Source organism: Cyprinus carpio, chromosome A4, assembly GCF_018340385.1.
Source record: "Cyprinus carpio isolate SPL01 chromosome A4, ASM1834038v1, whole genome shotgun sequence".
NCBI classification, from domain to species: domain Eukaryota; kingdom Metazoa; phylum Chordata; class Actinopteri; order Cypriniformes; family Cyprinidae; genus Cyprinus; species Cyprinus carpio.
The window spans coordinates 7,180,555-7,194,541 of NC_056575.1; the positions used below are offsets into that span (position 1 = coordinate 7,180,555).

The 13,987-nt window shown below is 36.5% G+C and overlaps 1 protein-coding gene across 7 annotated transcripts in view; it reads left to right on the plus strand.

The window, feature by feature from the left end:
* Window positions 1-435: 435 nt before the first annotated feature.
* LOC109066057 (coiled-coil domain-containing protein 136-like) overlaps window positions 436-13,987 on the plus strand; it is a 27,425-nt gene continuing 13,873 nt past the window's right edge. For 2 of the 7 annotated variants that reach the window (XM_042749039.1, XM_042749067.1), the window contains exons 1-2: window positions 437-748; window positions 1,014-1,255. In XM_042749039.1, coding sequence (XP_042604973.1) covers window positions 1,201-1,255 — 55 coding nt within the window. In that variant the 5' untranslated portion in view covers window positions 437-748; window positions 1,014-1,200. Of the gene's footprint in view, window positions 749-826; window positions 929-1,013; window positions 1,256-3,680; window positions 4,018-13,987 lie in introns of those variants that run through there. The other 5 variants (XM_042749058.1, XM_042749049.1, XM_042749063.1 and 2 more) reach the window with 5 other exon arrangements.

Below are 13,987 nucleotides of genomic sequence, written 5' to 3' on the forward strand. Positions count from 1 at the left end.
ATGTGTCATTATGTGAAATCTGAAAACATAGAATATTTTTATTATTTTGAACAGTTGTCATTTTCTGCAATATATATATATATATATATAATTTTTTATATATATGGAATCTTGGAGACATGTTGTAATTTCTCTAGTTTACAGAATAAAACAAAAATGGTAATTTTACTCAAACACATACCTATAAATAGTAAACCCAGAGAAAATGATAATTTGCCTCTTCTTTTTTTTTCAGAGCTGCATAGAGTGAAGACTTAAAATAATAATCCTTGCTAATATTAATTAACTAAAATAATTAAAAAAATAAATAAAATTAAAAAATAAATAAAATAATAATAACAGCCAAATAGAATGAAATATATTACTATAAACATCTTACATCAAAATGTCTTATACCAAACTTACTTTGTTTTTCAGTTTGTTACTTTGCAGTCATCATGGACCCAAAATGTATATTAGTGCAAAAAGCATCGAGATGTTTTTAAAAGCCAGCTGAATTGAATCTGTTAGACAATGGACCACACAAAGCAATCGAACAGTTAACAGATGAGAAAAGAACAAACTGAGGTAAAAGATAAAGGGGGAGCAAGAGAGCTGGAGTGAGTGAGCGAGCGAGCGAGAGAGCGAGGGGGAAGGAAGGAGGGAGGGGAGGCGAGAGGAGGGCACGCAGTAAACGACACATAATGCACAGCGAGTAACGGGAATGTAAGCTGTCAGTGTCCTGAGCTGCACACAGATCTCATTAAAGGTAAGCAGAGCAATTCTTTCTGTGTGTTTGAGACTCTCAGAACTATCTTGTTGCTGAAATACCCTTGATGCTGTGCAGGGTTTCAAGCTTTGTTTTGTACGTAGGAGACAATAAGAAACAGAGAGGAGAGGAGAGAGGGAGAGAACTGCACAGTTGTTCAGGAAGAGCTATAAATCATCTGTAAGCAGGTTAGACTGTGATTTCTGCAGTTGTTTAGAGGGATACTGAACTGATCTGTGTGTGTGTGCTTGTGTGTGTTTTTCAGGATGTATCGATCGTCACAGCACAGTGTGTGTGGAGCCTGACATTCCTCGCAGGGCTGTGTGTGAGTGTCCCTGCTGTTTTCTGACCATTATCACTGCGCCTGCTTCATTGGCGAGCGTGTGTTTGGACATCTAACCCCCCTCCAACCCCCCACCCCCCACTTCCTGAGGCCTGTCACCACGACAACCATGGACTGCGGATTGCGTCTGCCGCCCGTCATTGAGGAGGTCTTGGATTCTGCAGGTGTGTGTGTGTGTGTGATGTATCTACAGGTGTTCATTTGTGCAACGATGCATGGAAATAATTATTGTTTTCACTCCCCCTACCTGCATCTGCATTGTTATCTGGTCTGTCATGAGGCAGAAGGTTGTTTGGAAGGATGAGACAGTCTCGCTGTCTTTGTCTGATGTTAAATAGAGATAAAGAGAGCAGTATCACTTGGTCAAAACAAATATGTATGTAACCAAACAAACCTCAATACCTCGGAAACTGATATTATGATGTGATGGTGGTTTTCTGTTTCAAGTCATGTAATACAACTACTGGTAAAATTGTGTTATATATTATGATTTATTTTCAGATAATATGTCTTTTTCATAAGTCACTGGCAATTTTTTATTTTATTTTTGAGATTGAATAAATTTTAGTTAATCTTTATGTATATTCTTAATTCTCATTTTTGCTTACACATAACTTTCCAAACTTGGCACCATTGATTCTTATGCTTCTCTTAACTAATTTGTCAACCAAACATGTTTTGTGTGCTGTGGTCTGCTTGAGTGTGTCTGCTAGTAAATTATGCCTGTTTTGTTTTCACACGCTGTATATTTACATGTAAATGGAGTTGCTTTGTTACCATAGATGGAGAGGCTTTGAAGATGTGCAGAAAGGGATTATGGGAAACCATATACTGCCTTTCTGATATGTTTTATGCTCACTGGGGTGTTGTTATGAAACTATTATATTTTGAGTGTCTGGGCACATATATTTATAGGCACTCTATAATGCTGTAGATTTCTCCTTGGAAAGGTTTTTATGTCTTAAATAACTGTTGTCTGAGGACTAGAGGGATTGTTTTAAATTGTGCGTCTGATCAAAAGCAGTGCCGTATGTGATCTTCAAAGCTTCAGTCCCACCTTCTGTATCTCCATTGCTTCTTTCCCATAGAACCTTGCCTCCTGCGACAAGATGCACAAGGATTGTTTTACTTGATCTTATATGGTATTACTGCAGTAAATTGGGACAAATGTTTCTGTAGGTGGACTAAAGGAGGTTTGGGGAACGAGAGAGAGTATCACTTCCACATCACACTCCTTATTTGCAGTGCTTCCATGACTATTCCCTCTAAATGCGCTGCTAATTTAGACAGCAGTGATGGTGCTGCCTACCTCTTCTCCATCCAACAGACGCCCACATGTTCCACATTATTCAAGTGCCACTTGCACTCCCTGTCTGCCTCTGGATGATGAAAACACATGTTCTTTCTGTCACTGCCCACGTTCTGGGTGCCATAGCACTTACAAAGTTTAGGTCCAGTCGAACCCCAAAACTTTCTGCTACCGCAGCTCATTTACATATAGAGGCCCTTTGCCTGTTTGAGTCTTTGTCCATGTGAGTCGTCCTAGAAAAACTCCACTGAGTACCAGTGTCAAGAGATGGAATGCTAAGAATTACTACGCACTCTGTTTTCCTTTTCTTTTCACACTTATAGAGAAGTCAGTTTTCGACTACAATGGAGCTCAATGGTGCCTTTTCACACTGTTGTAAAAGTATAAAAGCAAGACTTAAACATAATACATCTTAATATGAGACAAGTATGGTTTCATCATGATAGTCACATGTATTATGTTTAAGTTTATGCTTATTAATGTTGTGTGTGCAAATTTTATCCAAATTTCCAACTCTTGTTATGACCATATGAAGGAGTAGTTCACCCAAAAATAAAATTGCCCTCACTCCATCCAATATGTAGATTGAGTTTGCTTCTTCATCAGAATAGATTTGGAGAAATGTAGCATTACATCACTTGCTCACCAGTGGATCCTCTGCAGTGAATGGGTGCCGTCAGAATGAGACTCCAAACAGCTGCTAAAAACATCACAATAATCCACAAGTAATCCACCCGACTCCAGTCCATCGAATAATGTCTTGTGAAGTGAAAATTTGTGTGTTGGTAATAAACGGATCCATCATTAAGCTTCAAACCATTGCTTCAGCCTTAAGTCCTCTATCCAAAATAAATGATTTAGGAGAGAAATATGCACATATTAATACCATTTAAAACAATCAAAAACAGTTCTAAACAAACATTGTGATATTTTTATCAGCTGTTTGAACTCTCATTCTGACGGCACCCATTCACTGCAGAGGATCCACTGGTGAGCAAGTGATGTAATGCTACATTTCTCCAAATCTGTTCCCATGAAGAAACAAACTCAACTACATCTACAACTACAAGGCCTGAGGGTGAGAACATTTTTATTTTTGGGTGAACTATTCCTTTAATCTGTTACTTGCTCATAAAATGCAGAGCGATACCAGAAAGGGATTGCTTACATATCATCCACATATAATAGTAATTTAAAAAAATGAGATTTTAGACAAATTTGCTGCTCAAAAATATTTTTTGCAAACATACAAGCTGCAAATTTTGTCTTAGAAATGCCTTGCGTCAAATGCTTTTCTTCAAGTGCATTTTTAATATACATTTTTTGTTAGTTTGGACAAGCTGAAGGATCTATTGAGGTTATTTTCTGTTGTAATCGACAGCATACCACAAATGCTTAACTTAGTTTGAACCCAGAACGTTGTTTCAGTCTAGTTTATATGTTGCGGAGTTTTACATACATTGACCTCTAATCTTCTTCTCCTCCTTCCTGTGGGTTTCTTCCCTCTGAGTCTGTCACTCGCTGACCCCATCTCAGATGTGAGGAGTGGCTCTTTAGAACGTTCCAGAAGAGCTGATGGCAGGAATCTCAAGGGCAGTTCAAGTGAGATCACGCACGGTTAGCAAGCAAAGTTACATGGAGAGAGATAGAGTGTGTACACGCCACACGTCTAAGTGAAGACCCATACACAGAAAAATCTTTCTCATGAGTGAGAGCTCAAGAAGTCCACAGAGAGCATGAGAGATCCAACTCACTTTTCTTTCCCCCTTCTGCTTTGTGTATGTGAGTTCTGTGGGCTTTTTCTCAAAACATTAAACCGGAACATGACCTAGTTTACTTCTCTAATTCATCAGTGCACATTGTTCTAATGGAAATAAAGGCTGTTCTTCATAATCATTCATCAAAACTTTTTCCACCTCTAGGTGGGTGCCATCAGAATGAGAGTCCAAACCAGATGGCATAGATGGGGAAAAATATTATTAACCTAAGAGATTTTGACAAAAACTCAGTGGCATTGTGCTAGGGTATTGTGGGTAGTTGCCAGGACATTGCTATGTGTTGCTTAGGTGATTTGAGTGGTTTACAATGTGGTTACTAGGCTGTTTTAGGTGGTTGCTGACTGTTATATGTTCCATGTTCCATGATGGCTTGCCAGATTGAGGACACACAATAGGAATTTGAAGGTGCAGTATGTAATATTGACAGCTAGCGGAATGACTCAATGCTCATGCGGGTTGCCAGATTGAGGACACGCAATAGGAATTTGGCATTCGATTGTCAATTTTGTGATTCGAATATTCTTTACACTGTAAGTTGCTGAGTTGATTTATTAGAATTTGAATATGTTTCTGGTCATAGAGCTCTTTAGATAGATGCCAAGGCTTTTTAGGTCAGGTAGAATCTGCGATCTCTGTAGTTTGCTTGCTTCCATGGATATAATACGCTCTGTTTTCCATAGGGCTGGACGAGATTATTCGATTATTTGAATATTCGATCGGTGGGTTGGCATTCGATTTTTAATTTTGAGATTCGAAAATTCTTTTTTATTTATAATTTTTTTTCCGAACACCTTGAATATGAATGCCGAAGACCTCAGCTGTGTGGGAGCACTTTAAATTGAGTGAGGGCAAGACAAAGGCAGTGTGCCAAACTGCCAAATATGCGATTTGAAATGGCCTACCACAACAGCACATAAAGTTTGAAAAATCACTTGTAAGTTCTGTAAGTAGTACGCCTATAGTATATTTTTGGTGTAAAAAAAAAACACGAACTGCTTTTATCTGGGATGTTAATCAGTGATTTTACACATGATAAAAATGTGCACTTAATTTGCTCGGAAAATACTTGCGAATACGGCAGTCATAAAAAAACGTACAGTAGCCCAGCCTAATAATAATTTGTCTATATTAAAAGTATTGCTCTTAACAGACCTGTGTGTTTTGTATCACTAGTGCAGTGTCCGTTCTCAGAGCATATAAGCCCTGCCAGCGTGAGGTTCGCCACTTCTGGCTTGCACTGTTCTGTAGTTTATTAAAATTTTATTCATTCTGAACATGTCACATGTCCATATTGCACCAAAATGCAACACTGCACTCTCTCGGGTTCGCAGCAACACACACGCCACGCGTGAAGTCGATTGGATGAATGGTTCTCGACATAATAAAAATGTAAACAGACAGACACGCAGGGATTCCTGCCTTTATTACACCGTGTCTACACCGGACACGACAGTTGTCGTGTCACGCCGCGGTGCAACAGCTAAAGTCTGTCTACACTGGACGCGACAAAGCGACTGTTGAAAATGATTTGAAATTTGTGTCAGTACATAATAAATAGAATGCAGCAGCAGTTTACTGTTGGGAATTTGTCAGCCATGCGTGCCGGATCCAGTGTAGACAGCATAATAGGCTCTACTGTATTTTGTTGCACCGCGCCGCTCGCGTCCTGTGTAGACACGGTGTTAGAGAGAAGAATATGTTCAGCCCCTCACTCCGAAGCTTTGAATATTCGGTGTTGATTACTACCGAAGCTTCGAAGCTCAAAAAATGGTATTCGGACCAGCCCTAGTTTTCCACCAGCTGGCAACCCTAGATGTTGAAATACTAGTGGGTTAATTGGCAGTGGGCGAAAAAACAAAACAAAAAAAAAACAGACATTCTGACACAGAAAGCATATTTCAAAGTAGAATAACTGGCTGTAGCGTTGTTTTTCATCTGCAAACATGTTATGGTACAGTCAAAAATTACATAGAGCACCTTTAATGCATTGCAGATACAATTACCTAGTAAAATTATTATAATTGTTCATTCTTGTTCTAATGTATAGCGTTTATAATGCTCTTTGAAAGATTGGTATGGTGTTTTTTTTTATTATATAACTCAGACGACAAGGTTGTGTATGTAGTTTTTGTGCATGTAAAGTGCAAAATGATACCAGTAGGAGTTATTGGGGCTTGGACAGGGGGCTGTAACCATGGCAACAAAGCGATTAGCATGTGAAGCCCTCCTCCTTTTGCGTCTATGAGAGTGAGAAACCAACAGTCTTGTTTTCTTGTGCCACTTTCTCCTCTCCGTCTACCTTTTTCCTGCGTCCCACTTTCCCCTCTCTTTCTCTTTCTCTCACACATTCACTCACACTAACCATTCCTCTTCCACATCTCTTTCTCTCCCCTTTTCTTGTTCTACCTTTCTTCCTTGCCAAGCCAGGATGGAGTCAATGTGAATAATTCATACCTCTCCTCACTGCGCCAGAAATGTGACACAGGCACACACACATTTAAAGCACTCTAATGCTTCTGGGACCCAGTTATATCTCACTTAAACACAACTCTCACCCTTTTCATTCCACATTTATACAGTCTTCTATTCAAATCTTTTATTCTGGCTTTATGGTGTTATGACACGTTAATTCTCTTGTTCTTTGGTGATTGATTTTGATGTTTCCCTCTTGTGTCTATAGAGAAATTATGAATGAATGAAGGACAAAGTCAGTGTGACTTCTTTGTACACAAGGATTGTCTTACAGTTGTCTGCATGTGTGTGTAATGGTCAATGATGTGTGCCTGTTAGTGTTTCAGACTGGACGGCACTACTTCTTCTAAATCGAAAAGCTTTGATATCCTGCTAACAGAACCAACAGAGATAAAGCATAGATATGGCTTCTTCTAAATCTTTTATGTGCTTTTGTTCAGGACTAGGGAGCCTCTGGCTATTAAAATGAATCATTTAGGAACAAAAAACCAAATAAAATACAGAATCGCTTGGTAAAGATGGTTGTTCAGAAGTGTTTTGTTTAGTTGAGTTCACAGCTTCTACAGCACTGAACAGCTGTTTTTTTTTTAATATAACTATTTTACTACAGTAAAACTATGTTGTGAAGGTGGATTTTTTTTTAATACACATTGTCATATGAACAAGTTACAGATGCTATTGTTAGCTAAAACTATTCAAAATCATTTTCTTAAATAAAAAATATACAAAAAAAAAAATTAATATTAAATAAAAAACTTACATTTAAAAAAAATTAAAATGAGAAATGTTGCTTTGGCAACAATGTTGGCAAAAATGTATCTTGAAGTACAAAAAAAATACTTAAGATGAAATAAAATTTAATTAAAGTTACATAGAAATATAAATAATAATAAAAAAAGACAAAAGCACAGAAAAAAATTGAAAATGAGACTAAAAACAAAGATAAAATCTAATGCTAAATTATAATACATATTAATAAATATATGATAAATAATAATAAGTAATAGTATATTAATAACACTAAAAATCACTGTTTGTGGTTCAGTGAGGTGGATTCAGTAACATTTCTGAATTTGATTCAAACCACTAAATCAAAACAGTTTTATGTATATTTCTGACTGATTTATTTAAAAGAACTGGGTTATTGGTGTCATTTTTCCAGGAATCAAATGTTACAACCCATATCGTCACAACCTCTCATTTTTGCATGCTGGAAACACTGGATTGTGCTCTTTGAACGAGATTATATCGGACAAAACTGAGTTTGGCTGGACATAAAGCTTTCCAGACTAAATATTAAATAATTAACAGCCATTGTAGTCACAGAAATAGAACAGAATTCTCTTAAAATCAATCAATATATTTTTTTTAAAGTCTGATGAGATGTTTTCTGCTGCTGTGGTAATGTCTAGGTTGTCATCATTTAATGAGAACTAATTAATAATGTCACAATAGAGGAGAAGAGAGCAGACATGGATCCATAATTGTTTTTTTTCTTTTTTAAATGCGTAATCCTCCCCCACCTGTGAGGCCTCATTGATATTCCTGAAACACAGGTCTGTGCTTACGAGTGGATGCTGATTTACATTGTGTTAGTGTGTGTTTATGTATAAGTCTGGTAGGGCTATACAAGCATTGTTTAATGTGTGTTTTTGGACTGACTGCGATATTGAAAATGTCACACAGCCCCCTCCTCTTCTCTCTGAAATGAATGCTAGCAATATGAAATCAAAAGGCAATATGAAATCAAAATTGACCCTGTTTTCTTTCTTAATAAATGTCCTTATCATGCATAATTCATCAGTGCACATTATTGTAACAGAAAAAAGGCTTGTCTTTTATAATCTTAAGTCAAAACTTTCTCCAGCTCTGAAATGACTCATTTTCCTGTCACTACAAGGCTATATGAAAAATTATGTTGATTATTCCAGTCAGTGCTGTTTCTTACAGGAACAGTTTACAGAAATAGGAAACATGGTCATTTATTCATGAACCTTCATGCCTTTCCAATCCTGTATGACTTAATTCTCAGTGTATAACACAAAAGGAGGTGTTTCACAGAATTTCCTGGTTGCTCTTTACATTACAATGGAATTGAATTAGGATGTTGAGCTCTAAAATTGACAAAAATGGCACCATAAAAGTATTTCATATGACTTTACTATATTCTTCCCCTCTGCACTTAAACTCAAGCTTTATTTTCATTTGCATAGATTCAAAATGGCACATCATGACAGATTTGACGTCAGTGATGCCAAATTAGTTGTAATATGCCTTTAGTGCAAATTATTATTGGATAGTACTGGATTTTTTTTATGCCCTTTTACTTACTCAAACCTACTTTTATGACTATGAAGGGTTTTGTCAACTACTTTTATGGTGCTACTTTTGTTTTTATTTATTTTTATAGCTTATAGATTTTTTTAAAATCCACAGTGCTTTTACACAATACACATAGTTTCTAAGCTCCTTTATAGAAAATCATTATGTTCATTTTTATATCTTAATATCTTCATGCCTTATAGTCACATTTAGCAAATTATAGCTAGGAAATATTATTGTTTACATTTTTCGATGATATAAATAATCAAGCATTTGAAATTTGCTATATACAGTAGTATATATTGCTTTACATGCATGTACTGTATGCATGCAGATGAAGATGGATAATATCCAGCTTTATATATATTGTGTAATACATAAGTGACAAGAAACGAAAAACTCAATTTGATGTTGGATAGTAGAGAAAAAAACCCTGTCACCATTTACATTTATTGAATGGAATAGAGCAGCATGAACATTCTGCAAAACATATCCTTTTGTGTTCCACAGAAGACAGTAAGTCATACAGGTTTGGAACAACATAAATGTAAGTAAATTATGAAAGAAATTTCATTTTTCGGGAAACGGTCTTTTAAAAGGAGCTAGAGGCACAGTGGCCATTATTAGGACTTATTTTTGTGTACATTTGCTTGGATGTCTCTGTAGGTGACTGTTACAGACCCCTTTCCCATTTACATTACATTTATGCATTTAGCAGATGCTTTTATCCAAAGCAACTTACAATGCATTCAGGCTATACATTTTTTTTTTTTTTTTATCAGTATGCATGCTCCCTGGGAATTGAACCCACAACCGTTTGCGCTGCTAATGCAATGCTCTACCACTGAGCCACAGGAACACCTCCATGCATCTGTTTTTCACCAGAGCTGTCAGTTAGGCACCATTTAGCCAGTTCGCAGAGACTTTGCAATCTTTACCTATCCTGTGGTTTACTGCAGGCTTATACAACACCAAATACTGACCACATCACTTCCCTCAGTCAGAACCCTGCAGCTAACGCTCTGGGAGCTCCCTTGACTTTTTGAGCAGCTGTTTAACACTGACAAATTCGACTTTTGACCCATTACTGAAGATGCATTTGAAAGCACTGTAGCCTTTGCACAGCACTGCAGCTGTGGTACTTGTTTTTGGCAGGCATTTGCTATGGAAAAACAGCACGCTGCATTGCAGTCATGCTTTAATAATGAAGAGGAATGCAACTTAAGTAGAAAATGCCTTAAGTGTGTATGCAAGAGTCTAGTTTTGTAGGTTAGTCTTTGTAAAGGTGTTGCTCTACTCTTGCTGCTTGATTTCCCAGGTGGCTATTGTGACTGTGTCCATCATCTTTCTTCTTTCCAGTGCTGGACTCAGTTTATTAATGATGTTTAGACTCTGATTTTCTGTGCAGCTCATATGGTGGTGACAGGCTGCATTAAATTAAGTGTTTAAATATTATTTTTTGGATTTGATGGATAACTTGAGACTATAAGGCTGAAAGGTTTGTTGAAGGATGCATGTGTGTGTTAAAGTTAAGGTTAAGGTCAGTGTAATGTTACCCTCGGCTAGCATTGGGAGTGAGATCAGCGCTATAAACAGGAAACTGATGTCACAATTTGGATTTTAGCCAGACACAGGCTGACCATGAGCAAAAAAGCGAATATGCATGTAAAGTTAGTGTATAATAGGGGTCTTTCAGGCCAAGGACTAGAAGAGAGTGTTGCATTTTGAATAAAATGCCTGTAATAACACGTATATGATACTATAATGTTGTATTTACATACTTGTTTTATGATGTTTACATTAAATATGCATTTTAATAATTACTGATATGTATGATATGATTCATTAACTTGTATGTTAAATTTGAAATGGATTAAATATTTTAATTATATGTAACATTTTAATTAATTATTTGAGATTTTAATTGTGTGTGGGACAATGAAATGTAGCTGAATTTGGCTTCTTTAACAACTATTTTTTTTTTATATAATATATTATATTATGGATAGATGGATGGGTGAATGCTGTACTGCTGTGGACTCCCTAGGGGTCACAGACCCCCCTTTGGAAGACCCCTGAAAAACTGTATTTAAAATAGTTAGTCCCTCACTGAGATCTTGTCATTCTGATTGACTGCTGACAGTACTGACATTATGATTGACAGGTCAGAACACAGGCGATAGCATAACTAGAAAGGGTTCAACACATCTGAATACATCAGTGTTTGATTGATGTTGTTTTTGTTATGTTGAGAAATTAGAATGGATTTCCGCCAGCACTGCAGGCTGATCCCATAGCCACGCTTGTGACCAGAATGATATTAATTCTCTGCACTCATGAGAACTCTGAGAACTAGATGAGAACTATATTTGTCTGTGTTTGTGATGATCGTGATGGGAATCTTTGCACATCAACATTTTATGGCACTCATGATATTAAAATTAAATATGAGCCTCTGGACATGGTCTGAAATTGTTTCATTTGATTATTATCTCCAAAGTGCTCATTTGCAAATTAATTGTGTCAGTTGTTTTGAAAATTAATGTTCTGATTTCAGAGATGGGTTTATATTCCACATAATACATTTCTCATTCATTTTTATGCATCTGTAGATTCCATCATGGAATTATAATCAGGCAAAATTACACAAATTAAGGAACAGACTCTCGCATTCTCCTGAACTATGTCTGTTGAACAAAGATGCCTTTTCTTGGGCTGTTTTTATGAGACGTTGTCATACATGAGAAAATCACAAGAATCTGAGTTCAACAGGAAGTGAGGCCTCTCTTATGTCAGCCATTGCACATATGGTGCATGATGTTATTACAAGAGAAAAAAAAATCAGTTCACATTTTTGTGTTCTGTGCAGTGTTAGATTGTTCATGTACATGAGTTGGATGTACATTTGTACATTTTTTATTTTTTACTTACCCTCATGTAGATGAGTTTATTTCTTTAGGACACATTTGGAGAAATGTAGCATTACATCACTTGCTCACCAATGAATCCTCTGAAGTGAATGGGTGCCGTCAGAAGTGATGATTTAAAGTTAAAATGCCTTATAGATAGATTTTTTTTTCTTACAAACAAACAGGCAGCTTTACACTTCACAAGACGTTAACTGATGGACTGGAGTTGTGTGGATTACTTTTGGATTATTGTGATATTTTTATCAGCTGTTTGGAATCTCATTTTGACGGCACCCATTCACTGCAGAGGATCCGTTGGTGAACAAGTGATGTAATGATACATTTCTCCAAATATGTTTAGACGAAGATAACTCATCTACATCTTGGATGGCTTGAGGGTGTGTACATTTAGAGCAAATTTTCAATTTTGAGTGAACTATTCCTTAAAATTTTAAAAGTATATGCAAAACTATAAGTTTTGTATCAAAGATCATAGACTGACAGCACTACTTTGTACTAATCATGCAGAAAACCAGAGATTCTGCTGTTGTGCTGTTGCCTTACTCGTCCTGAGGGATGCTTCAGTGTGCATCGCCTATTCAGTGATTGATCCAGATGTCTGTCTGCGTGTAAAAATAATTCTCTGTCCCCACAGAATAATTCATAGCTCAGATACGCTGGATAAAGCTGATTGGGTGCTATCAAAGCTGCCTGTAATCCTTTGAGCTCAAGACCCTGCCTGTTCTGCTGCTTCTGCCTGTATGTGTGTGTAGGTTTCCCCGCTGGTTAATTTTTAAATAGATGTTTGAAATACTTTAATCTGCAAAGCATGATCAATAATACAGCACAGGGCTCATTACACAGGAATATTACATTCAGGAAGAGAGAAAAAAAACAAAGAAAAAAAAAAAGAGGAAATAAAAAGAAGAAATAAACACGAAAAAATCTAGCAAGGAATAGAAAGTAGAGGAGTTGCTGGCAAGACAATTCATTTTCCGCACTGACAGATTCTGTTAATCCCACACAGGCACCTTATCTAAGAGGATCAGAGAGGTGAATCGTCTAGTCAGGTCTGGCATGGCCGACTGTCTCTGTGTCCTGTGTGTGGACCTCACGTCATTCACAAGCATTAACCAGTTTAGATTTGCCTTGTGATATTATAGACGCAGATCAGTGACTACATTTTTTTAGATACTGCTGTAATTATGTATCTATTCATATATTCATACGTATGTACACATATATTATAATGTATTAATAATAATAATGGTAAAAATAGAAGTAGTAGTAATAATATATATTTATAGAATTATACTCTCAAACAGAATCCTTGTGTCATTTAAGAGATCTAGAGTGTGAGATTGTGGGAGAGATTAAGTGTGTGTAATCGGCCAATCGAGTGGCCTATTTCTCTGAGGTCAGAGAGCAAGTAAGAGAACCCACAGCGGGTGGCACCTGTTAACGCTAGAGTGAAGATGAGAGAGAGAGAGAGAGAGAGAGAGAGAGAAAGAGATGAGAGAGAGAGAGAGAGAGAGAGAGAGAGAGAGAGAGAGAGATGGTAGATTTGAAAAAGAGAAACAGAAGACTATTGGAAAGAAGGATGGACCTGGGAAAGAAAAAGAGGATCATTTGGAAAACGAGAATGAAAAATAGCTGATGTGAATAGTGCAAGGCAGGAAATGAGGGTGTGATGAATAGAAAAGAAGAAAGGGACTGGAGAGAAGGAGAGTGTTGAAATGAGCTATTTTTAACCAGTTGGCTCCTTACTTTGGTGGGTGATTAGCACAGACTGTACATCAGCTGCTCACTTCACATGTTCTTTCGTTCAGTTTGTTTGTCACTTTTCATTCAGCATAGAAAAAAAAAAATCACATGAGATCTTATTTATTTTAATATTTTATGTAATGTATAGTATTAATAAAGCATGTGTGAGTAAAATTAGTATTAATAATAATTTAATGTCATAATATATATATCTGGGTATATTATATATGTATAGTATACATATAAAGTTATTATTATAATTTAATGTTCTATATTATAATATATAAATATATATATATGTGTGTGTGCATGTGTGTATGATATATGTTTGTATTAGTATCA